Source organism: Scomber scombrus, chromosome 9 (genome assembly GCF_963691925.1).
Source record: "Scomber scombrus chromosome 9, fScoSco1.1, whole genome shotgun sequence".
NCBI classification, from domain to species: Eukaryota; Metazoa; Chordata; class Actinopteri; order Scombriformes; family Scombridae; genus Scomber; species Scomber scombrus.
In genome coordinates, this window is record NC_084978.1 from 18,201,344 (window position 1) to 18,227,393 (window position 26,050).

The following is a 26,050-nucleotide window of genomic DNA, read 5'->3' on the forward strand; positions in this document are numbered from 1 at the left end:
TTGTGAGAAAATCTAAGCTTACAATATGTTGACCCTCAATTGTGTCAGCATTCAACAATCCTGCCTGCCTCTCTCATCCTCTCTCTCTACTTTCCCTCTCTCCATTCTTCTTTTTTCTCTCTATCTTATTTTGTCCTTTTTCTTTCTGTGTTTTATCCTCCTTTCTCTTCTTTTTTTCCCTCTCCCCTTGTCTAGATTATGGCTGAAAGAAAAAGTGCCAAGGCTGCAGCTGGCAGCTCCTCCCAGACAGGCTCCGATGTACCCCTACAAGGTACACACACACACACACACACACACACACACACACACACACACACACACACACACACACACACACACACACACACACACACACATACACACACACATGCACATCCTTTTCTTTGAGTCTTACTCTTTTGTAGTTCCCTCGTGAGAGAATTGGATTTGTCAGCCGTGCGCTTACTCCCCTGCTGTGGTTTCTTGTCTCACATTACAGCGTTCCTCCACATCTGAACCCACATTTACAGTATGTTTTTTTTTAAAAACGACCTTATCGCCTCAGGAGCGACTGTGAACATTTGTTAATAGAAAAGATAGCAATGTTTGGTTCAATTACACACAGATAACGCTGACTCCAGAACAACTTCTCGCTCCGCGATCACTGAGCTTTATCCTGGCAGCGCTAATTCTATTCACCATTTCCCATTTCACTAAGTCCCACTGCTTGTTCCACTCAGTCCCAAGTAATTATAGGAGGAAAGAGAAAAAGCACCGGCACAGTTCATCCCCGGCTGTAACTTCAGCTGGTGTGTGTATCTGCTGAGCGCAGGAGAAAGGAGCTCTGGCACCAGAATATAAAAGAACTGTATCGGCTCTTCACTTACAGAAGCAGTCGACCTCATTAAAACCCAATTAGTGTTCCTTTGAGGCGAGGCCTGGTGCTCCACAGCCCCCATCCCAACCTCAGGATCAAAGAATTTATTGGTGAAAAATTCTTCACATCCTTCACAGCTATAACTTGCTTGAACTCATAGTCTTTTAACTTAAAACAGCAGTGAGAGGTCTTGCCCTTGCAACAGATAGACCAGTCCATTCACTGTAGAGGTTTTTCAGTCACTGTATTTGCTGTAAAAAAAACTGTTTCGCTTAGATTATATCTCTTTAGGGTAGCTGGGTGTGTGTAATCCCATGTTGGGACACATTTGAAGAGATTAGCACAGAAAGATTAGGGATGAACGCCAACACCAGGATAATGGCTCAGCTGTACACTTTGAGTTAGTCCCTAATGGATCTAGTCTGTTTGAGATCTACTTTAAAGTGGATTTTAAGTGTACATATCTCTCATAATTTACTGTTTTCAAAGCCTCAGCATTCATACTGAGTGTGGAAGATATTTAAGGATAGGTTCACAAGTCTGTCACATGCCCATATGATCACTGATGCAGGTTTTTCTTGTAATCATTCCTCCTGTACATACTGGCTATTAAAAGATCACTTCCTTAATGTGCTTTTAGTGTAAGTGATGGAAGACAAAATCTTTATTTTGTGTAAAAATGTATTCCAGAGTTAAGTCAAATCAAGAAAATATCTTCCAAAGTTACAGCTTTTCAGTAGGCTACAAACGTTCCTCTTCCTGTTACTATCCCTCCACTGCAGGTCAACAGGGAAACAAAAACTACACAAATATAAGACTTCAGCTTTTGAAGCACTTAATTTGACTAAATCAGACAGCTGAAGCCTCATATTGGCTTCAGATAAACTTTTCAAATACACTGTTGAACAAAACTTATATGTACAGTGCATTAGGAAGGGATCTTTTAATGGTCAGGATGAACAGGAGAAATGATTACAGCAGGAAAAAAGAGCTTCATTGTTCATATGAATACCTGAACCTTTCCTCTAAGGACACTAACGTTTTTTCATGGAGTACACTGATAAGGTGATTCCAGGCCAAAGCCATTATCCCTGATTGATTTCCCTTATTCAGTCCATACCAATCACATGGAGATGAGTTCATGATGGATTGTTAATCTTTGAAATGCAGTTATTAAGATGGGGATTGTGCAAAATGGGCTGAAACTCATCATGAGGAAGATGTAATGTGCAAGCAGGCTTATCTCAAGCTAAAGTCACTGTGTGAAATATTCATGTGATTTTTGTATCTTCTTGTTTTTGTTTTGTAGAAAAATTGGTGCAGTCTATGTGCTGCTTACAGCCCTTTTATCTTAATGTATCTTTCTGACACAACCACTGGAGGGGTGACAAAGTTGAATATTTTTTATACATGTTTGCTTTAAAGTGTATAATTTATTTGTAATCTAGCTGGGTAATATTTTAGTAAATGACCTGTCATTACTCAATATGCACATTTCCAGGTTTATGTTTATATTCTGGGGCCCAACTAGAATATCTTGCGCTGATTTACAGTTCAAAACTCCTTATTTATTTTATGCTGGCCTGAGCTCTGTCTGAAACAGGTGATCCTGTTTCAGACAGATCCTGTCTCCTTAAGGCCCCCCTCCCGACGAGCCCAATCTGTTCTGATTGGAGCTGCCCCTTGGCTGACTCCCGCCATGGGTCTATTCCAGAAAGATGGTTTAACAAAGTCTGAGTCTAATCCTGAAATCTGGCTTCTATGAATTCTGAGATGGGAAACTCTGAGTTTTCGTTTCAAGAACAGCTGATCAGTCAGTTCAGTAGTTAATGAAAACAGTCTTCAAGGGAGCTCCAATACCACAATTCACCATGACAACAGATAAATAAAAGACAGTCTCCATTTTAATCCAGTGGAGATAGAGATATGAATGTATGTGTATGCGAACGGTGCACATTTATCAATTAACTTTTATTCATTGTTGTCCATTAATTCATCATTGAGCAGACTTATGTTTCCTTAATGGATGATATAGTGGAATCTGACTGTATCGGGCTGCAGCTACATTACATGTTAATATAGTTGTTCAGCTTTAATCTGATGGGGACAAAATACAGGTGGCAGCAACTGACGACGAAAAATATAGTTAAAATTATTATTTTTAAATCCATAGATCAAAGACACAGAGACATGACTGTAAGCTCTCATTCTGATCCAGTAATAATGTGTTTGGTGATTTTCACTTGAAATGGCGTTGAGGTTAAAATACAGTAGATTGCAAAATTGTACCTACATCTATCTGTATCTTGGCTCAACAGGATTCACAGGGTTAGGGTTTGTAAAGCTAATTGCGTAGTATGTTAATAGTGAGGTCCTGAGGGGAAAAAGATGTTAACAATTGAGATGTTGAGGTGATCCAACATCTTTGATCATCATTCACTGTGTGTGACGATCTCTTCTGCCTACAGGTCACTGTGTAAACAGGCATGCTCGATTTTTGTGCATGAAATATCCAGCTCTCTGAATTCTTGTATGCTTGTGTGTGAATATATTCTTTTCATGCGCCAACCATGTCAACAGCCACCCTAAAACATTAAAATATTCATAAGCGTTGTTTATTTCTCCAGTTTAAGCCAATTATCATGTGTGGACTTCTCTTTTGGAGCTTCGTTAGATGTTGTTGTGTGATAAAATTCCCCTACTGGTGATCTGGCGTGTGTTTTAATGCGTGTTTTTTCTCTCTGCAGAGTTTCCCATGCCAAAGACCGAGATAGTGCAGAAGTTTCATGTGTTTTATCTGGGTATGACATCAGTGTCTCGCCCCATAGGTAAAACTGAACCCACACAGAAACACATTCACACTTTACAAGACATCCGGCACCCTTGTAATATAATACTCTATTTACTGTCTTGTGTTATTTGTCTCCAGGTATGGACATCATAAATGGAGCCATAGACAGCCTTGTGACCTCCACAGGCAAAGAAGACTGGACCCCTGTCATACTGAGTATTGCTGACACCACTCTAGCTGTCATTAAAGAAAAGGTAAATTACTTTTTGTTGCTATCCTAACAACTAACAGATAAATAAAGATTTGCAAATGTTTGTCGGTCTAATAGATCAGAATTTAGTGTGGAGCTGATTGTCCTCTTGGCTGTCTGTGCAGGAGGAGGATGAGGAGGCGCTGGTGGAGTGTCGTGTCCGTTTCTTGTCCTTCATGGGTGTGGGGCGGGACATACACACATTTGCCTTCATCATGGACACCGGGAACCAGCATTTCCAGTGCCATGTGTTTTGGTGTGACCCCAACGCAGGTTGTGTGTCTGAGGCTGTGCAGGCAGCATGTGTGGTAAGCTCATATTCAGTTCTTTTGTTACAAAACATGATATTCTTTACTGAATTGGAGTAGGAGGTTGTGCTTCAACAATGGGATTCTCAGTGGAGTGCTAAACCCAAGATCCAGTGAACATGCTTCAGATATATGAAATGGTAGCATATCTCACATTTCCTAGTCAAGGAGGACAAAGTACTAACATTTGACTTGTTTATTTGACTCACATCACAATAGAAAACATTCTTACAGAGGCTCTGCGCTGAATAACATAAGCATTTTTCTGTTGTGACAAGAGTCAAATAAACAAGTGAAATGTTAGTCCTTTGTCCTCCTTTACTGGGAAATTTGAGATGTGCTGCCTTTTCATATTTTTAGAACATGATGGTATATGTATGTTGTTTTGTTTTGTGACTGCATGAATACATTCCCTACACTCCCTACATTGTACATTAATGGACATTTTGTTTTTAAAAGAATAGTTTAAGAAAATGATTTGCTTTCTTGCCCAGAGTTGGATGAGGAAATTGATACCTAGCAATTGTCATCAATTTTCTCATCCACCTCTGGAAGAAAGTGTATTCCTGAAAAGTTTCAACTACTCCGTTAATAAATGATCCACAAACTAGAAGCAGCAAACATCATTTCCTTATTTTTCTTCCTTATAAGCCAAAATCCAAATGAAAAAAACTCATTCAATCCTCTTCTCTCTCAGCTGCGGTATCAGAAGTGTCTGGTGGCACGGCCACCCTCCCAACGCGCTGGTTCCTCATCCTCGCCCGCTGCAGATTCTGTGACCCGCCGAGTGACCACCAGCGTGAAGCGCGGCGTCCAGTCTCTCATAGACACTCTGAAAACCAAGAAACAGCCGTCAGAACTTCCCCAGCAATGACCATCACCAGTGACCACAGCCAACCCCCCTTCCCTGGCCAACGCCTAGATGCCACTCACTATCGCCACAACAACACCTAATCAGTACCAGCCATGGTAACCAATGATGTACATATATGTTAACAAACACCACTGCAGATGAAGGAATGGAGAGCAATCGTCATGTATGCCTGATTTTTAAAAAAAGAAGAAAAAAAAGAAAACTTGTTTCATGAAGAGGAATGTAAAAGCTGCTGTCACCTGGTGTCACTGGTTGAACTTTGACCTTTGAACACTGCTGTGTCACCTGCTGGCTTTATGTGGATTTTCTGGGTCTAGATGGATTATTTGATCAAGTGCTCTGCAGAAAGGATACAGGATAACCCAGAAGAAAAGGACCAAATTTCTATTAACAGACTCATTGGTTTACTCAATTTTTTTTTTCATGCTCTGTCCTTCTGTAAAAACATTCATCAGTACAGTAAGAAGCTCCTCGACTGGACAGGAGAGAAGCTGCAACATTCATGGACTGAAGAGGCGTCATCTTGCCGTTATGGGAATATAACAACTGAATGGGAAAATCAAACAGACTGGATTTGCCAACAACCTCCAGCTGCTCACAAAACAGCATAAAAACATGTGTGACGAACCTGAAATAGACAATAATTTCCCTTGAATGGAGTGATTGTAACAATGAAGTGTATTTTAAATGATTGTATGTAGGAAGAGAGTATTTAGGGCACAAAACTTGTAGATATGAGGGAGAGATGTGAAGGTGTTGGTGGCAGTTAACGGGACCGATGTGGGTTTTTGATTTTGCATGTTATCTTGATGGGACGATGTTTTATGTTGACGAGTTAAAAAGGGTCTCGGTGAAAAGAGTGGTGAACACGTAAGAGGTCGATGCTCTCAGCACAAGTCATCTCCACTTGACCATGACTGGATTCACAAAAAAAAACTAATCTGACCTATTCCTACCATCATCCATGACTAAATAGAAGGTTATTCTCTGCCCCATTTGCAAGATATAACAATTTTTACTTTCCATTCCTTGATGGATGCTTTGATCGGCAAAAGAACGTTAAACACTTTTTAATGTATTTTTAAATTAGTTAAGACTGTAATTTTTTTGCATACATTATACAAAAAAAATGAGTGTAAAAGCTCAAGAATGTTACTTTCCATCTTAACGATTTCCTCAGGAACCTTTATGCATACATCCGAGATTTATGTGGTAGCAAGAAAATCCAGATCCAGCTTGACTTTAGCAGATGTGAAGAGCTTGAGGATTTAGGATCAGTGGTACACAATAGTGTTTACCCTGCTTGGATAGCATGGAAAAGATCTAATCTGTGCCATACAGTAAAAGGGTCAACCATATTTTCTCTTTCTATGAAAAAATCCAGCCGGTCTACTCCCACTCACAAACTAATACACACACACAAATATGCACACACAGCAGTAAAAAAAGGTCTGCTGTCACTGCTATCAAAATCTTTACACTGCTCCTATGGCTCGGGGCCACCACCTGCACTCGACATGAACTCTGTGAATGCAGTCTGATCTAATGAAACACACACACATACACACAAAACAAACAAGAGAGATGCTGTAAAATCATTTCAGTTCTGTTCTTCACCCATCTCTACACCATGTAAATGTAATCTGTTGTGACAATAAATGCATTACCAAAAGAAAAAAGGAGCCGCCTCTTGAATATGTCCTTCTTCAGCTATTCATCATGTGCAGTGACATTAAAATGACATTGGCTTAGCTGTATGAATCTATGCGGTTTGATAATAATCTGACGGTTTCAAGGTTGTTCTTCCTGTCACACAAAGACTGTAATAACGACGAGTAATAATGGCTCCAGACGCAATTAAGGTGACTTACATTTTCACAAGCTTTATGAAAGGTGGCACATTAGCAACACTGTTTACATTTTCATACTAGATTAGACTTTAGATACAAGTGACTTTATTTATGTAAGGATTTGGCAAAAAAAACAACATTTCTTTGCTGTTTGTGTTGGTGCTCGTGAGGTCAAAAAAAAGGCCGGGATTTGAAACTACCACTGGAGCGAGAGGCGGGCCCAGTTTGAGCTGGAGGCCTCCACTTGTTGTAGTTGAGGTTGGGGCTGTATCCTGCCCGGCTGTGCTGGGGTGGGAAGAAGTTGGGGAAGTGAACGGGAGGCAGGACGAGCACCACGGGTTTCAGGACTTCCTGGTGAGCCCTGCGGGGACGGACAACAGGGGCCACGGGGGAAGCAGGAGGAGGGGCGGGGTGCAGAGTGGTGGTTTTCATCGGTGTGTTGTGTTCTGGTTTTGGGGAGGAGGAGAAGGAGCTGGTGTTTTCTTTTTTGGGGAGAGAGAAGGAGCTGGACACACTGTTTTTCGAGGGGTACAAGCGCAGTGTTTTGGCTTTTCCTAAAAGACAAAAACAATGAGACAGAGATTGGAGAGAGAGGAAAGACAGGGGCAAAGAGAAAAGGCAATGAGAAATAATAAAACCAATAATAAAATCATTTGCATCTTTTACTACATGGAACAACTCAAGATATATGACTGGAATAATCCCACCTACCTTGTGGTGACTCTCGCTTGTTACCAAATTCCTGATGTCCACACAAACCAGCGCTGTTGCTGCTTCTGCTCTCTTGGCTTTTGGATTGAATACTGACAGAGAGGTGATGCTGAGAGTTGCGAGCGTGGGTTGCTTTTGCCAACCTGTTTGAATGTCCATGATGCTCTTTTCTGGTTGGCTGGTTGGGGCCGATCCTGTCCAGTATGCCTTTGGCGTTTGCCCTGGCCAGCACTTCCTGTGGTGGCTCTTTGACCACTGGTTCAGGCTGTCAAAATTATAAAAGAAGAAGCAAAAAGAAAATATTTTATTGATAATGTGTGCTGGAGTATACAGCACTCTAAAGAGGGAACAGGTGTGGTTATGCCTTCTCCTAAAATAAACATCAGCCGGAAGGATGGCCTGAGATCTCAAACCCAGGTCTTCAATTATTATTGGCCCACTAACCAATGGGCCATCCTGATACTCCATGTAAAACAATATTGTTGGTTATAATTTTAAATGAGACATCTTTTGGCATCACAAAGAGAAATGTATGCTGATAAATTGCTCTGACTGCCATAAAAAGCAATTGCATTGTCTGGTGTCCAGCACTGAGGGACATCATATAATCAGCATTTAATGGACATACCTGAAATACATTTGTTTACAGAGAGGAAAGGAGAGGAGAGGAGAGGAGAGGAGAGGAGAGGAGAGGAGAGAGTCTCCATGTCCTTGCTGTTGGCTGCAGGGTCACCTGCTCTCTCAGCAGCAGCCCACACAGCAGCCTACTGCTCTCCTCAACAGCTGAATTATTCACAAGCACAGTGTACACTACGAGGACATGCAGCCTGTGTGGGTTTATGTGTGTATTTTGTTTTGCAGAGCTCGCTGCTACTTTAATCCAAATGTGCATATGTGTTTGTACAAGCTGTCTATAATGATGTGTACATATGTATGTATACAGGGACAGACTGTGTGATGACTGTGTTTGGCACATGTGAATGTATTTAGGTGCGTTAGTACACTCTGTGCAAACAGGTAAACATGTTTAAGAAGCACCGCTGTAATGCAGTCTTTGGTGGATGCCATGAACTTCATTGATGCTAACTCATACGGACAGCGGGCGCTGAATTATTCAACAGGCACTCTCCCTTGCATTCCTTTCTTCCCCCTCACCCCTGAAAATCTCACTTTCTCTCCATCTCCATTAACCGAACATGCTATACTCTGTGAATCTCTCATTTCCTTTGACAACACTTAGCTACGTCAGCGTACCCTGAACCCATTTTGTTTCAATGGGAACAGAATTTGGGGTCCTTTCGTTAAGTCCACCTGCAATTTGCTCTGCTTCTCCTGGAAATGACGCCAGAAACATCTCACTTGACTGTCTTTATTTTTCCCAGCTTTTCCTGTAGGGAAGACTCATAAAGAAGTTTACTGGGCGCCAGACAGCATTCAAACACTTATATAATTGCTATTTTTATGGCTCTTTTCAGAGTGCCACAATAACTTTTGATTAGCTGAGTTTATTGAAGGTACAGAGAAAAAAATCCTGTTGGAGACGCCATTACAGCAGTTTGATTATCTTTTCATTCCTATCTGTGGAGGTATAAAACATGATGGATGGCCAGAGAAGAACAGACACTACAGTGCAAGAGAGCTCCGTCACACCCAGCGGGGGTAAAATGGCTTAATAACAACCGCATTGGAATCATAAGCGTTAGAGCAGATTTCATAATGAGAGAGAGTATTGTCATAAATGTGGCCATGCAGGGAATTATGAGGAGGAGGTGGGGAACCCCGGCCACACAGATATGATGAGACTCTCTGATGCACCTTCACCAGTCATGTAGTTCCCCTGCAACACACACTGCACCTATAACCTCATGTAACAGTCTTACTGTGTCGCTTAACAACCACCTGCTAAAATAATAAAGAGGGAGATGAGAAAAGAGGGCTAGACAAAGAGGTATATGAAAGTGGAGTGGAGAGAAGATGAGTTTTCCTGAAATATAGGAAAGAGACTGAGAGAGAGAGACTTCATGAGGCCTGTGACAAGACAACACAACAGACTCCCAATTACCAGTGTTCAGAAACTAGTCAAAAAACTTATCAGAAAGCTCCTTTCAGGCACAGACATCGCTGAAAATGCAACAATTTCCGATTCAAATCACTTCAAAGACATTACATGAATGATTTTCATCTGTGTCTAACTGTCAAGTGTAACACCTTCCAAGACTAGATTTTGTTTCTCACGGCATCCCTCATTCGCCTCTTTTCCTCCTTTGGGCTATGAAATCCACTCGCTCTGAAGCTGTGTTCAACCGTCCTTAACTGACCTCCTCCTTCCACACCTCACACTTTCTTTTTTAGTTTGTGATTAGACACGTGTGACCAAACATTCTCTTTTCTTCACGCAGTCTGACCTCTTTTCCTCTTATACTTTTTTTTTTCTTTCTTGAGAGTTTGACCAAGTACCTGTCACAGACTGTGATGCCCCTTTTTTTACCCAATATAGACTTCAGTAGCTTTTTTCTTTCTACCCAAACTAAAACCACTCAAAGGTTCTGGTTTTACACTCACAGGATAAACATGCTTCAGTTTCCCGGTGGCTGCTTGTTTTTGACAGATAGCGGGCAGCGCAGCATACCTGCCTCATCATAATTCCCACACTCACTTAAGGATAACCAATTAAACCCCTTTTCAACTTGTCTCTTTTGTGTGTGCATCAATGTGGATCCATGAGCGAGCCAGCTAGACTCACAGAGGAAAGCAGGTGAAGGACAATGGGGTTTCCAAGCAAATATAAACAAGGGATCAGTCAGTGTTTCACCTCAGTTTTCACTGTATGTTTCTGTGTGTGTGCAAATGTAGATGTGTGTATAAGATACTCTCTCACACAGCAACATTACACAACACTGACAGGCAAACATACAACAATCAGCCAAATAACACCCTGGTCTCATGGTCAGTTACAACGCTAATGTTGGACATTTTTTTGTCATAGGAGACCAGAATGTTTGCTAGGGCCAGATGCTTAATGAGCTAAATTTGTCGCTGCTTGTCGCCTTGGCTGCACTGACTGCAAAGAAGCAGCAGCAGTGGACTGGTGGTGTTGATTTTTGGAAAGAGCTTAGCTACAACAGACTCCTGATATCCTGTAGAAAAATAAATACATTTGAATTTCATTAAAGAAGCTTGAGATTTTTAAAAATCTTCCTAATCACAGTTTTGTTTGTGCCGGCAGAGAGAGGCTTTTAGAGCAACTACATTTAAAAAAAAAAATCATATTAGCTTTGACATTCAGCCATGATGGCTTCCAACACCTCTTCTCTTCTTGTGGGCAATAGTATCCACAATAAAATATTAAAACACAAAACTGACACAAGACTTCCCCCTGACAAATACAGTAAGTCTTGTGTACAAATAAATAATAGAGGGAATATTGGTGATACACATATTGTCCCTCTTTTACCAATTCACCAGGGTTAACCACTGGTTTGACTGTGTGAGGTTTCATTATGCTTTAATAATGCTCACCTCTCTAACGAGAACAGCCAGGAAGCAGCCATTATTCTGCTCTGAGGGCTTCAGCATGAAGAAGGAGTCCGTTTCTTTTGGGCCCTCAGCATGGTGAGGAGTGCTGAATGGGGACGGGCTCAGACTGGAAGACACACACATAAACAGAGCAAATGTAAGAGTCTGAAGCCGCACTCACTGCTCTGCAAGGTTAAACTTGTGCTTTGAGCTATACACCAACATCAGGATGTGAAAACTGATCTGCTGGTGACACTGGATGAAAAGACAGGGGATCAACAGACTCAGTAGGACTCATCCTCTGAGGATAATAAATGTCTTATTTCATGGCAATTCATTAGTTGTTGAGACATTATTGTGATCCAAAATGATGGACGGATGAGTCCCTAAAGCCACTTAGCTAGTGTAGTTAACACTGCATACAAAAAGACATAGGGGCAGATGATACAAATACAAATGAACACAACACACAGTAACCAAGTGAGTCAGTGCACTAGTTGTAGGTAAAGTCAGTGGGATCCATACCAATTATATCAGTTATGTTTTATTTATGCTAGCCTGAGGCGTTGCCAGCACCCCAGGCCAGCTTAAAGTCTTGGTAGATCTAAGCCCACAGGAACAGTAAACTTCAGTACTGTGTTCTTCAAACCTTAGAAACCCACGCACAAACGGAATGAAAAAATAAAATAAAATACATCTATGGAAAGGCAAGCTGTCTGAAAATGTTTTTCTTCCCTTTTCACAGCATTTAGAGACATATAGTGGCACCTTTGATTATGTTTACAGTAAATCTCCTTCAGCTCGTGCCTCAGGTGTGCTGAGACTTTGACAGAAGCCTGTCTGCAGGGAGACGGACAAACACATCGGCAGGTTGACAGACAGCGAGGCAAACAGACAAAGAAAAACGATGAAAGAGACAGACGCAGGAGGTGCACCGGGTGCTGAAGTACAGAGACCGAGGCTGACCTGAAGTCTGCTTTTTTTGGTTCCCCCTCCTGCTCTGAGTCGGCGTTGGCTTGTTCCAGGGCTCTGCTCACCACCTCCTCGTTCTCCTCTGGGTATGACGAACAGGTGGAGTAAACCACCGCCACAACCTTGGGGACTATTCACAAACATGCATGTGTGCATTGTGTCAATATACTGTACGAATGTATTTATGTTCATATAATGAGGACAAAACTATACATCTGCTCGATGCATTTTAAATGTGAATAAATCAGTGACACATAACACCAAGACATTCAAATAGAGACCACGCTTCTTAACAACAAACTCATTTAATGTACAATTAAACCAGGTAGACAGACATACACAAACATATCAAGTGTTTCTCCCTCTCATTTTATGACAATTAGATTTGATTATTCAAACTGAGACATCCTCCTCATCAAGCGTTCCCTTTGAAGAAACAGGAGCTTGAATATAATTTTCTTCATTCAGTTCATGTATGTAGATTGCTCATTTTATCCAACTGCTGCTGGCTTGTAGATTTGTGAAGCTGCTGGCCGTTTGATTCTCTTCATTTCAGCTTTGATTTCTCTGTTGCTCACTAATTATAGCCAGACAGAAACAATTAACACTGAGCTGATAACAAATAAAGCCTGCTCAGATGTGGCAAATTAGCTCCAAACTAATGGAAAATATCACTTGTAAGGAAGTGGAACTGAGTCAAGAAGACGAGGGAACGGGGGCATGAAGCAGAAGCGTTTATCATTCAGGTGATCTGTTCCACCACACGCCCACCTCACAGCTCAGACATTAAGCCCGATGGAGGTGTGTGTGTGTCTGTGTGAGCATTTGTCTTTGCGTGTGCCTACGTAGAGACGCTGAAATGAGACCATCGACTCAACTGAGCCAAAGCACTCAATACGCACCCACCATTAATTAACAGTCCCATTAGAAAGTATCTACACTGGCAAAAATGTTGAGGGGGGGCAATCGATGGCAGCGTAATTAGAGGAGCTGGTTTTCATTGCTCCTAACAGAAAGACTCTACCTGCTTAACAAACATGACCCAGGCCAACACAAAAAGAAATGCACTGAACAATACAAGATGGACTGCAGCTAATGAGTATAGCCCGTGAGAACTGATTAACGCACTACTGAATGGAAGAAAATAGAAAACAGCTGAACAGAATAACATGGATTGCTATGTTATTAGGACTGGGTTGTACCAGCTGTTTGTAAATCCATCACTAAATTTGTGTTAAGTCCTTCCTAAGTTCTCAGTAGCTACAAGCTAGTTTCAAAGTTGTGATTTACTAAATTGGGTTGTAAAATGTTTAAGCTTGTTAACAGTTTAATAATGTGTAAATTTGTTGCTGGGAGACATCTGAAGCGCTGTCCAATAAGAAGCAACCAACTATGAAAACAGGAAGTCACTGTCGCATAACCAGCTGTAACATAACTTTCATGAATAACAGTTTTAGGAGCCCGACTAAGTCTGCCTTTGATTTTTTTTCTGTGTAGAAATATTTGAGAAACATTATGTAAGAATTAGTAATATTCATGCAGTTTACAGTGGGAGGGAAATATCTCATTATGCTAAGCTAACCATTGTTATTTGGACATTTAGTACACAACTCATCTCTCCCTAAAAGCTAGTGTGTGTGTCACTTTGTAAACATACAAGTTTTAACTTATTCAAACTGAGTTTGAACTTGTAACAAAATAACATCTATATCGTAACTTAACAAAGTGGTTCCCTCTGCCATGTTCAGCTGTACACAGAGTGCAATACAAGGCAGTGAGTAATCACTTAATTAAAAAATATGTGGGGAATGCTGCGGCAGAGCAGACTGTGGCAGACCAGCACAGAGCAACATTAGCATTCCTAATTAAGACTCAGCCGATCTCCCGGGGACACCACAGGCTTCAGTCTGAGGGCATACGTGTGTGGGTGTGTGTGTGTCTGTGTGCAGCTACATCAGAGCAGGTGGTTCAACACTCACATTTCAAAGCATGATCGATATCCTTCCTCTGCTGTGCCACCAGAGCTTTCAGTTTGCTCTGGGGTACGGAGTCCTGGGATAAATCCTGCAGCAGGTCTGTGTCTGAAAGAATAAGTGTTTCAGAGTAGCAGAGTTTTATTAACTGTTCTGTTTGAGTGTGTGTTCTATTTAATTGTGGGAGATATAAAGGCAACTCTAATGAAAATGACATCTGCAGGAGGAGATTGAAGATCTTGATTTGACAGGTTTGTTAGAGGGTTATGATGTGCAGGCTAACATGGATTGTGGATCATTAAAACAATCTTTAAAACCAGATCAAACAGAGATAAAATGGATGAAATGATACTCATAATTCATGGTGATGCTCTACATCCTCAGTTTTAAAAGATGTAATCAAGTAAGCTCTGACATGTTCTTTAATGGGATTAAATAACTTAATTTACTAATAAATTCAACTTTATCAGGCATTAAAATTAGCTCACTAAAGCATTAATTTCAATCTAAGTATAGTTTTTTGCTTAAATCTATCTTTAAATCTAAATCAAACATCTAAATCAAAAAATTTTCCATATTTTGCCAACAGACTTTTGTGAATGTGTAGTAGTTATAAGAATATGCTAGGTTAAGGGTTTGCAGCACTCTCATTCAAAGTATATGAGTGTGTGTGTGTACTCATTGTATATAAGCATGACCTCAGGATGCTGCCTGTACACTAACCAACAGTGTGGTTAGTGTACAGGCAGCATCCTGAGGTCTGTACTTTTTCAGTAGGGACACAAGAGGGTATATTGTAGACTAGTTTATGGCTCTGTTGTATGCACAGATCACTACATACCTCCGTTTTCTTGCAGTATGAACTCAACAGGGTTGCTGATTGCAGACACAGAACACTTGGGAGTCAACAGAATAACGTTCACTTTTTCAAGCTGCTTTTCATCGCTGTCCAAAGACTGGAAGACCTTGGGAATCAGCTTCACATCTAAACAACATGCACAGGTTTTAAACCAATCTTGCAGCCTCTCTGGCCTGGTAGTGACAGGCTGCATAATCTTAAACACACATTTGCTCGATGTTTAATGTATATTCACCCTGTCACCCATTTTTTGCAGAAAAATGCGCTGCCTGGCGCCCAATTAGCAATTATAAAACATGTCAGCTTTGTCTCAAGCACTTTATTGTTTCTTTAATGACCAGCTAATGAGGCAGCCACTTTGAGCAAATAATCTGCATACAGCTCAGAATCTCAGCACACATTGTCTGAATTTAAGTTCACTGGCTACGTATTAGAGTCTCTGGGAATGTTTGCTCTACTCAGCCATAATTTATAATAACTTCTCTAAAGTGACGATTAGCGAATAAAGAGCAGGCAGTCTGATGAAAATGTGGACCAGTGCAACATGGCCCACAGGCATTATTCAGTTTCCCCTTTTCTCTTTAGTAAAATCAAAGATAGTTAATTGACTACTCATCCATCCATCCATCCACATCCTACTCTTGCAGCCCATGAGGGTGACGACTTGCTGCAGCTCCTCCCTCTGAGCGTCTGTACGGTTGCTGACACAGACGTAGACCGTGGGCTGGTAGTTGACATTGGCTTTATGTTCCTCAGCAATTAGGGAGGCAGTGTGGGAGACGGTGAGGCCAGAGAAGCAGCCCACCATAAGAACGTCACCCTCATCTGGCAGCAAGGAGCACACCGAATTTGGACCCAGGCTGCAAAACTTATCCTATGGAACCATAGAGTAAAAGCGTTAGTTGGGTAAAGAGACCCATAGGCTGAGAATCTTAAAGACCTAAAGATACAGTCTGCAAACTGATGAGATACAAGAGAAATTAGGATGAATAGTGTATGATAGAGGGATAAGATGAAAGAGGAGATAGAGTTTGTTGCAGTGGGTACACAGAGGGTCAAGAGGAAGAGGGTGCGAAAAGATAAACTCAGAGAGTGACTGAGAGTAGCAGTGCAGTCAAATTCAATGGGGTCCCCTCTGGAAATAGTGCTGAATGTATCCCTATGGAACCATGGGCTGGCTTAAGTTTCTGTTTATTAAGTTTAGTATCCACATCACAGAGGGAGGAGGGAGGAGGGAGGAGAAATAGAGCAAGGACATTTGAAGAGACAGAAAAGTAGAGAAGAGACAGCGTGATGGAGACTCGTAAAATGTGAGAGAGAAGAAGCGGAGCGAAGGAGAGGTGATTCATTGGATAGTGGTGTTGAATATTTGATTGAATTTGGCTGCAAAATCTGATTTGATTGTGTTGTGGTGCTGTGTGCTGCTTACACTTTGTATGGCAGCTTGACTTTAATGGAGTAGAAATTAAATGATAAAACTGCCCCCACCAACAGACAGGAGAATTTTTTATAGCTCAAAGTGAAATATAGCCAGATGAGAGGAACTGATGTGAAATATTTGTATCTGGGCTAACTAATCTTGGTTGGCATAAGGGATCTCATCCTTATAATCAATTTGAGCAAGTCCATTACCAAAGTGAAGCCATGAATATCAGAGAGGATTGATGGGGCTGAACAGATTTCCGCAGCCACACTCAAGTCTACAGAGAGCGGGTTCCTCTGGTCAGACACCTCCTCTCTCTGTGATGCTCATACCTGGATGATGAGTTTGTGGTCGCTAAGCAGTTTGGTGGAATGCAACTCGGCTTTCAGCTGAGCGGGGAATACCAGCATATCCTCACAGTGTGGATCCTGGCAAAAGGTCTGCCCTTTGAGCTGCCCGATCGATTTCACCTGCGAAAGGCCCACACTCTTCAGCACAATTCGGACCTCATCAAGACTGGAAACCAAGGGCAGGAGGAGAAAAGGGAACAGATTAGTGGGAGCCAGCCGGAAAGAGGGATGAGGGAAGAAGAGAAGAGGGTGGGAGAAAGAGAAAGACTGTCATCATAGATAATAATAGTGTGTAGAATTGCTATGTGGCCTTTTAAAAGACTTTAATGGTAATATTTGCTGTGAAAGCCATCGAGGCACACACACACAGACACAGACACACACACCACTAGTCCCAACAGGTGACCTTTACAGTCCCAGAGCTTGCTGAGGGTTGTTGCTGATTGAATCTGTCCAAAGCAGCAGGATTTACACCTAACTGAATCAGCCTGTCGGGGCGCGTGCGAGAACACACATTAACACAAACGTGCACACAACAACACATAGACACACACGCACTCTGGTGGTTTAATTGGATGTCAGCGGGACACCTGGCCCATAAAACATTGGGCAGCACCCCAAGTTAAAGGCCTGTGTGTTGATGAAGGTGGGTGTGTGTTCATGTACAGGTGTGCGTCAGCTGCATCTGGGTGGATGAGCCTGTTCTCTAATTTTGTGTATGAGAGGGATTATTTCAGTGCGTACAGTTTGTGTGTGTGTGTGTGTGTGTGTGTATGTGTGCTCAGCTGACCTGCCCTTCAGTGCGTTGACCCATGCGTAAAGTGGAAGGCTGCTTGATCTCTCCTGCTTCGCCTTCAGGCTCTCCGGCAAGATGCACTCAATGGTCAAGAGATCGTGTTTTATCCTGCAGCGGGCCAGAGAGGCTGCAAGCTTGGTTTTAAACCTACATACCACACACACACACACACACACACGCACACACACACAAAAAAAAACCTTTACCTTTTCTATTATTTCTTCCCTTTCATAATTTTTCCTCCTTCACTATTCTATTTGTTCTGCCTTGCGATTCCTCTGCTTTTTTTTTTTTTTGTCTTTTTCCCACTTTCCCTGCTATTTTTCTTTCTTCACCTGAGGAGGCAGATCTCCACATCTCTGACTTCCTGTACGAACTCCTCATCCCCCTGGCGTTCCCGTGGGAGGAACTTCCTGTCCTGGAGGTCATACAGCATGACGGCGACAAGGCTCATCTGATCATCTGGCTAGAACACAAGAAGAAAAGGTGCAGATAATTGGTGACTTTTAACAAGAGAACAACGAATAAGCAGGAACGAGGATGGAAACAGTTTGATCAATAGTCAGACTGATAACAACATTTAAGGTTACGTCTACAAAACCAAGACCACCTGACATCCAGTGATAGTGTGCTGGTAAAAGCACTATTTTGGTTATGTGATGAGGGGTACAGTGCAGCGATGCTATTTATCTATATTGATTGATGGATTGAATTATCCAGTTTGCAGAGACTGACACACACACAAACACACACACAAACACACACAGAGGAGCTCCAGGATGTCCTGCCGCGACCCCACTTCTGCCACTTAATTAAACATAGGAGGAAGCCTGAGTTATGTGTCCACCCCTCCTCCTCTACAATCATCTCCCTCTCCCCATCACTCTCTACCTCTCTCTACCTTTTTTCATGGGTCCTCTCTCTTCTGTCTCCCTCTCTCTTTCCACCCCTCTCTCCCTGGGGCCGGGAGGGCAGCAGCCGCATTAGTGGCAGATGGTATTCAGCAGCAGCAACAGCTTGCCACGGCCTCACTACTAGGCTAATGGGGCGAGAAGCTAGAACGCTACAAGGGTTTATGCTGCAGCTAAGAAATTAACCATTATTATTCATTCCAGAGGCTTTTAATTTGATTTTTGTAAAGGTCGGTTTCAAAGACAGGTTGTAGTACTCCACTTTTTCTCTCTCATGCTCCCTCTCTACCTCGAGTTCCACTTGCCCTTTACCAAGGTGAAACCCTTGGGTGTGGGAAAAAAAAACCCTGTCATAAGGCTGCCTGGAAACAGCGTCCCACAGTGGGATACTTGCCAACGTAAACATGCTGACTGTGTTCAGTCACTTCAGGTCCAATTCTCTGTCATGAGAAATTAACTTGGTTTAACTTTGTTAAACGACGATCAGCTGGGTTTGAAGATATGTGAAATGTTAGTTAAACTGAAGATGAAGTTGGCCAAAGGAAAAATAAATATTAGTAGATTTATTGGGTGAATTTTTCAAATAAAGCCAAGGCAATATGTTGCAAAATTAAACAGACAGTTAATAGTACTTAGATTTTTAACATTGGGGAGACTTTATCCTTACCTCTGTGTAGCACAGGACATGATGGGTGAAATCTTACATTACTATATATTGCAATAACTGAATTGCATGTCACTGGTAGTTTCAGGATGTAAATTTGTGCATTAGCTGTAATCAAAGTATATAAGTATATGGCTCATCTCACACAGGGTTTGTGCCTACTCATTGTTAAATGTGCCAATTTACCTTATACTCATTGTCATTCAGGCTATTTCCATTCTATGCAGACTTCAGGCTTCATTTTATCTCTTCATTGTGCACCTCAGGCTCTTTCAGCACTTAAGTCTTTCCATATCTTAATTTTTCATTTTGTTTTTCCAGTGCCCTCATGTACCCCCCCCCCCCCCCCCCCCCCCCTCCTTTTCCCATCCAACCTATTCACTCTCACCCACCTTTTTCTCCTCTCTCTATCAAGGTTGAACTTTATAGATGCCAGCAGCGTAAAAGGAGGTGAGAGCAAGTTCTAAAGAATCTGTCTCTTTGTGTCTGGGCTTTATTGTCTCACTGGAGGGACGCAGAGTAACGACCTGCCACCAACACATAGGGAGACCCATTCATTTCACCCAGGGCCATATTTCACAAGGCTACAGTGCGAGCGTATGTGTGTGTGTGGGTGCTGCTTTGCAAACACACATTCATAAGTATTAATGTGTAGGTTTGTGCTCTCATTGAAATAGACGTTGGATGTCGACAATCTGTACGCTTCATGTCAGCTGTGTATCCTGTTCACACATTCAGCACCTCTTGCTTTCATTACTCTTCTCCTGCATCGGCTCACTAGACACACAGACTAGCTCCGTGTTTTATCACCATGCAGTCTGTTGAAGCAGCTAAAGAAGTCTCATTTTTTTCACTGTTTCTTTTATGTGGAGTGTTAAAAGTAGGGCAAAAGCACATGCCAATCTCCTCCAGAGGATACCTCCTCATTTAAGAGGCGGGGCGTTCTTCTACTGTGTAAGAGGCGCAAGTTCACGGCTGTGCTGAGACAGATGTCTGATAGACGCTGTGCAGAATACACTCAAACGCCTCATCCAAACACATCGCCGGTGGGCAATTTGATTTCATCACTAATTAATGGGGTATTTTGTTTGAGAAAAGCAATAAAGGAATAGACACAGCCAGACATGTTCTGCCACATAGTAGGTTTTAGATGTGTTACTCCAAAGGGAGTGATTGCCATTGATTAGGGGAGGGGATAGAGAAGTTTCAAGGTGCTCTGTGAGCTGATGAAAGGAGTGTATCAGTGTGATGCATCAATATTACTGTTACTGATTAGGGGTCTAGAGAGCAGAACAAAGAGTACGTGGAGTATGAACAGCAGGACATTAACACTGGAGAACGCTGAGTAAAGCACTGTCAGAGAAGTTGGAGGGAACAGCATGAGGTACAAACAAAGTAACAGCAAGCTAAACTAAACTCAGTGTATCAGAAGGACTTAAAATAAGCAAATAATATACAGAGGCAAACCGGGGATAAAACTTGTTTGCTTTTCTTAAACTACGGCTGTGGATGCAGACATTAAAAAATAAAAACATCTATGGAACTCACTTACCAATGGCTGCGTGAGGTTAAAGCAGCTGTCGATCATGATATCCTCCAGCAGTTCTTGATCTGCGCAGAAACAACAAAAGGTTAGGTAGCTAGATGGGGATTTCAGTTATTAATTATGCGTCTGAGTGATAATGATACATATTAGCGGCAGCCTTTATATCAGCTTCTAATTATCCCTGGAAACCAATCCCGAAAAATTACTCCCCATTACTACCCATTAACTGGTAAAATATATGCTGTGAAGGACAAATCAATATCTAATGACGAGGACGTGTCTAGAAAAACAGAAAAAGAGAGATGAGAGATTATAGTGTGACAAAAAGCAAGACAGGCTCCTAGAGGCCCCCCCTAAGTGATCATGATTTAATTTAAAAGATAATTCAATTAGATGAAGGGTTTAATTTGCCATGATTAAATGCTTATTTGGTGCTTAATTAGAGTTAATCTGATTCTTCATTTGCCTCCTTTCTTTCATTTATTGTATCTGAAGTGAGAAATCAAAGGACCGATGACATTAATAACATCTGCAGTAATAAACAGACTATACAAGTGTTACCAGCCAAGCCAAGAAAATCTAGCAAGCTCACTTTATGTTTTATTCCATGTGTTTTCTTTATTTCATGTAAAACACATAACTTGTTGCAGTCGTTACTTGATTGTTGCCTTATTTTATACTTTATCAGATATTTTTTACTTCCTTGGCTACAAACGTGGCTCGACCTTTTTTGTCAAATGTGGACAGTAGTCAGAAAAGAAGGGCGATAAAAGGTGCCTATCATATATTTACAGTACATCTGGTTTTAGTGGTTTATTTTCTCCACATGACTTCGCTGTCATATCATGAAAGCAGCATCTGTCTCGCTAGCCAACGGGGAGGCCTCTGAAATATACATAACAACACACACGGACTGATCCCTTCCATTCCCGTCCGTGATCAGTGGGCTCTCCTTTCCAATTTGAGAGAGACAGAGACACGGCAACACTATCCAGTGTGTCGAGTTAGGATTAAAGAACACCTCATTACCTGCTGGAAATGTGGAAAAAAGGATCACTTCTCTAACATGGATGTGTTTCTAGCAAGGTTGAGAAAAGCCTCGCTGCAGATGAGTGACTAAATGAGGTGTGCAAATGCTCACAGTAACATTGATATGCATGTGCGTTGTGTGTTTACCGCGTGCGTGCGTAGCCAATGTCTTCCTATTCTCGACAGACACTTAAGCTCCAAACAGGAGGTCAGCCCAGGACAGAGTCTGTCCACCGAGACGCCATGGAAACCACAGACACTGCTGCTAAATTATCCCAACACCACAAATCATGTACTGTGGGTCTCAGCCAAACGGACACTGGACAGAAAGCTTGGACACACACATCTGCATGCATCCTCACACACACATGCACAAAAAGCCAGGAACACAAATAAATGTTGGCACACACAGAGAGCTTATCTTTATTTGAGGAAACAAAAGCATCTCTTTAGCAGCGCTCTAATTTATAGCAGATGTGGGTCAATGGGGTTTACAATTGTGGCTATTACTGCAGAAGGCCTTAAAGATAAGCCTTTAAGAGATAACCACTGCACAGGTCCAGATGTTTGGTCTGTGGAAGTCATAGTCCTCCACATGCTATGAATCACACACAGCAGGTTGAGTAAAAATTCAGCTCCAAATCTCTTTAACTAGACGTCTTTACGCATTTTACTTGTGGGACGAGCCAGAATTTATTAAATCTGAGCGCTGAATGTAAAAGTTGACATGCACCAAAAAAGCGACTGATTTCGGCGGCAGGAGGCGCTCATCATCACAGGATTTGTGTTGAGGTTGTGCATTTGGGGCTACGGTCCAGGTGTTACATAACGAGCGGTGACTGATGGTGACTGTGGTCAAACAAATCCTTGGTGAAAGAGGCAGACCTGAATGCGGGCTCCTGTTCTCTTCAGCGATAGGCCTTTGTCTCACAATGCTCCGCATCGCTGCACCCGATTGCACATTAATCTAACGGTGGACCAGCCAAAAAAAAAGGAATGTGGACATGAGTTACCCCCTGGGCTAAATGGTAAATATATCTTACATATTATGCACCTGCAAAGTTTAATATTTGCTGAGGCACACATGTCATGGCTCTTCTGGTTGTGATCAAGGACAAAAAAAGGCAGTATTTCTCTCTTTGACTCTCTAAATCCAACACAAAGTGGTCCAAAGAACCACAGTCATCTGACAAGGGCATCTGGCGACCCAGTCGGACAGTATGGACAATGAGGCAGAAATACTCAGAGGAATGGAAAGAAAGAGAGAGGAAGGGGGAGAGGAGGGGAGAGAGGAGGAGGAGGGGGGGGGGGGCACTTGTGGCCAGCAACAAGGTCAACTAAATTTCTACCAGCAAAAATTCACACAAAACTAACACGTGGTTGACATATTTATCAGTTAACAAAATATAAAACCTTGGCAACGTAAACTGTCTCTGTGTTCAAGCAATCAAGCGGCAAAAAAACCCAGCAGATGGTCACTCAGACAGGAGAGGTCAAAGAAATATAAAATGCCTGAAGATGATTAAAAAGAGACAGAAAGAAGTGAAGAGCAAGAGAGAAAGTGAAAAAGGACACGACTGCTAATATTTGTCTATTCTGGCGATTTCAGCTCCATCTTTGTTTGTGAAATGTCAAATCTACACCAGAGTAAACATCTACGCCAGCTCTCGCTCCATATTCCGGTTTTGACTGACAGTCACAGTAACAGACAAGTCCGCGTCCTCGGCCACTGATACGGAGCTTAGCGAGGGACTTTTTTGTTTTGAGCAGATAAGAGTTATAATCGCAAGATCAATACTGGAGCTCATTGGCATTTTGCTCTGTGCGGTTTTTTTTTTCCGCTGCTGAAGCATTTCTTCTTCAGGTTAACAACTGACCTCAGCTCAATTTTGGATCAGTCACTCCAAGGCGGCGCACGGAAGATGTGTCCCGTGTGTGTGTGTGTGTGTGTGTGTGTGTGTGTGTGTGTGTGTGTGTGTGTGTGTGTGTGTGTGTGTGTGTGTGTGTGTGTGTGTGTGTGTGCGTGTGTGTGTGTGTGTCTGCCAGCATGGGTTCATGTCACTAGCAGATCAATTTCTGCACCAAAAGACAACCGGTTTGTGGGAGGAGGAAGAGGAGAGATTAACATTGGCCTCCAGGCAGTGTCATTTCATCTGCACCCAATTTCACCACAGCCAGGGAATCTGAGATGTGACCAAAATATGTATGTGATTGCAGGAGGTCACCAATCATGCCAACGTTTAAACTGGAAAAAAAGTTTTGAGGCTTTCGTTGATGTCATATCAAGAAAACTCATAATTTCTTTTTTTCATTAGATCATAAAAAGGTGAAATGAAAGATGAATACTGTACCGAGCAAATTAATCTGTATATTATCCTGTAAGCTACCTAATGTCTCTGAGCTCCTCCTTCTATTTCGTTATCTGTGTTGTTTTATCCCACTAATACAGGAAAAGTCACACGAGGAGGATGGAAACAACGAAAAGTACTGTACGAACACCGCACTGATAAAACAGAGGTTTGCAGAGTCTTTGAAATAAGCTCTGAACAAAAGGGGATTACATTTAATAAGAAATACAGTGTTCTGAGTTCAAGCAGCTCTTTTTTTTTTTTTTTTTTTTAAATCTCATGAGCAGAGATAAAGTTCATGGTTTCTTGTTTACATGTGCCAACAGTGATAGCAAATTCTTCATCCTAGTCAATTTCAATTTACAACCTAGTCAGTTTCACCTGCCACTGAAAATACTATGACCTGCAGCTGTAAAACCAATATAGGCTACTGCAACAAGCTGCCGGGGCTTCTGATGATGGATATTTTCAGGTGATCTGCATTAATTGTGGGAAATGTAGGTCCAGGGCATATCCAGGTTCAGCGTATGGATAGCAAAAAAGAACAAATTCATTCGCAGCTATGAGGGTTTTCCTGCTACCTGACCTCTCCATTTCAGGGAGACGCATTAAATCGATTCCAGCCACATTCCTGCACTGACAATCGGCTCACCTCCCCTCCTTTACACGCCCCTGTGACTTCAGCGAACCAGACCCCGCCCTAGATCCAGATAACAGATTATGGGCCAAATTGATTTGTAGCATCACGCAGAATTAGCCCTGGTCATTCGAGCATTTTTTTCCTCTCTTCTACTTGCCCTTCATCAATCTATCTATATCTAATTCTACCTGTCAATTAACCTCCCTGGGGCTATTCATTCTCCTTTCCAATGGCTGTTTGTTTGTCAGGAATCAAATCGGTTTTACTTGCAATTTAATGTACCTGAAATGAATCAAAACAGGGGTTTGCTGAATACCCTACGCTGATGTCCTCACTTTAAAGTCGTATGGGTATAAGGTATGGGTGTATTTGTGTGTAATGAAGGTAAGTAGTGGCAGATGAAAAAGGTATAACAAACCTCACTCTACCTGTCACTTAGACACTTACATTTAAGTGTATTGAAGGCGAGCTCATAAGCTGTGTGCTGCATCTCATCTTTAACTTCTGGCAATGGGAGCCCTTTCTCTTTGCCATAATTCACCAGCCGGTGTGAGGCCAGCTTCTCCAGGTGGTTGTTCTGGAAGATGACTGATGCCAGCAGGTAGACTCTGTCTGGAAAGCCCAGCTGACCTTGGCTGGTGGTCAGGAGCTCTGGGGGAGCAGCAAAGATGTCACCGTCGGCTGGGTCATCCGGAGGAATGTCGTCTTTGCTGCTTGGAATTTGGGAGCCTGCCTTTTTTGTCTTGCATGTGGCAGAGCGATGGTGCCGCCCGCCAATATTTTTGTTTTTCACCATTTTCTCACAGCTCTGTTTGCTCTCAGACAGCTGAAACATAAAAAACTCTTGCTATGAGAATTACATAATGCACAAAAAACCCTCAAGATTAAAATTAGTTATTAGATAGATTGGGCTGTATAAATAAAAAACTACATGACTTGATCCATGTAGCTAAGTCAAATTTAAAGTGTAAAATAGGCATGCATGAAGTAAATATCCAGCCACATACACTTCAAACTCTGCAGACAAGTTATAGACACATTTTAAAATGTAGGGGAGAACAAGGTTGGTGGTCACATTATCAGACACTCCCTAGAGGGCGCTGCTGAAAATGTTGTAAAACTGTGGAAAAAAGTGTAAAGCTTTTTTCATGTCAAACTGTAAATATCCATTCCATTCAGTGATTCCCTTTTAGGGCTTTTACACAATGTGTTTATAGTAATAAAAAAAAAATATTACTATTAAAAGGTATTAGGAGAGACTGAGTTTTCTTTGCTATGTGGTTGTTAGCTTTGTCAGATGACAGGGGTTGGTTGTCACATTCATGAACATTTAACATGAGATTAAACTTTTTTAATTCAATTTAAAGATTAAAATAACATAAG

At 41.9% G+C, this 26,050-nt stretch overlaps 2 protein-coding genes across 2 annotated transcripts in view; one reads left to right on the forward strand and one right to left on the reverse strand.

The window, feature by feature from the left end:
• Positions 1–5,079, forward strand: part of LOC133985840 (amyloid beta precursor protein binding family B member 2) — a 36,074-nt gene extending 30,995 nt beyond the window's left edge. Inside the window, exons 11-15 of the mRNA XM_062425564.1 lie at positions 196–271; positions 3,604–3,684; positions 3,786–3,901; positions 4,023–4,205; positions 4,903–5,079. Of these exons, the coding sequence (XP_062281548.1) occupies positions 196–271; positions 3,604–3,684; positions 3,786–3,901; positions 4,023–4,205; positions 4,903–5,079 (633 nt within the window). The remainder of the gene's footprint in view (positions 1–195; positions 272–3,603; positions 3,685–3,785; positions 3,902–4,022; positions 4,206–4,902) is intronic.
• Positions 5,080–6,565: 1,486 nt separating this feature from the next.
• Positions 6,566–25,463, reverse strand: LOC133985602 (putative methyltransferase NSUN7). Its single transcript, XM_062425262.1, has 13 exons — positions 25,115–25,463; positions 20,657–20,715; positions 17,865–17,995; positions 17,524–17,676; positions 16,716–16,899; positions 15,600–15,834; positions 14,943–15,086; positions 14,108–14,209; positions 12,123–12,258; positions 11,160–11,283; positions 7,641–7,905; positions 7,130–7,375; positions 6,566–6,621 (listed from the first exon to the last, which is right to left on the reverse strand). Exons 1-13 carry the CDS (start codon positions 25,461–25,463, stop codon positions 6,566–6,568), a joined length of 2,184 nt encoding a protein of 727 aa, XP_062281246.1.
• Positions 25,464–26,050: the final 587 nt, after the last annotated feature.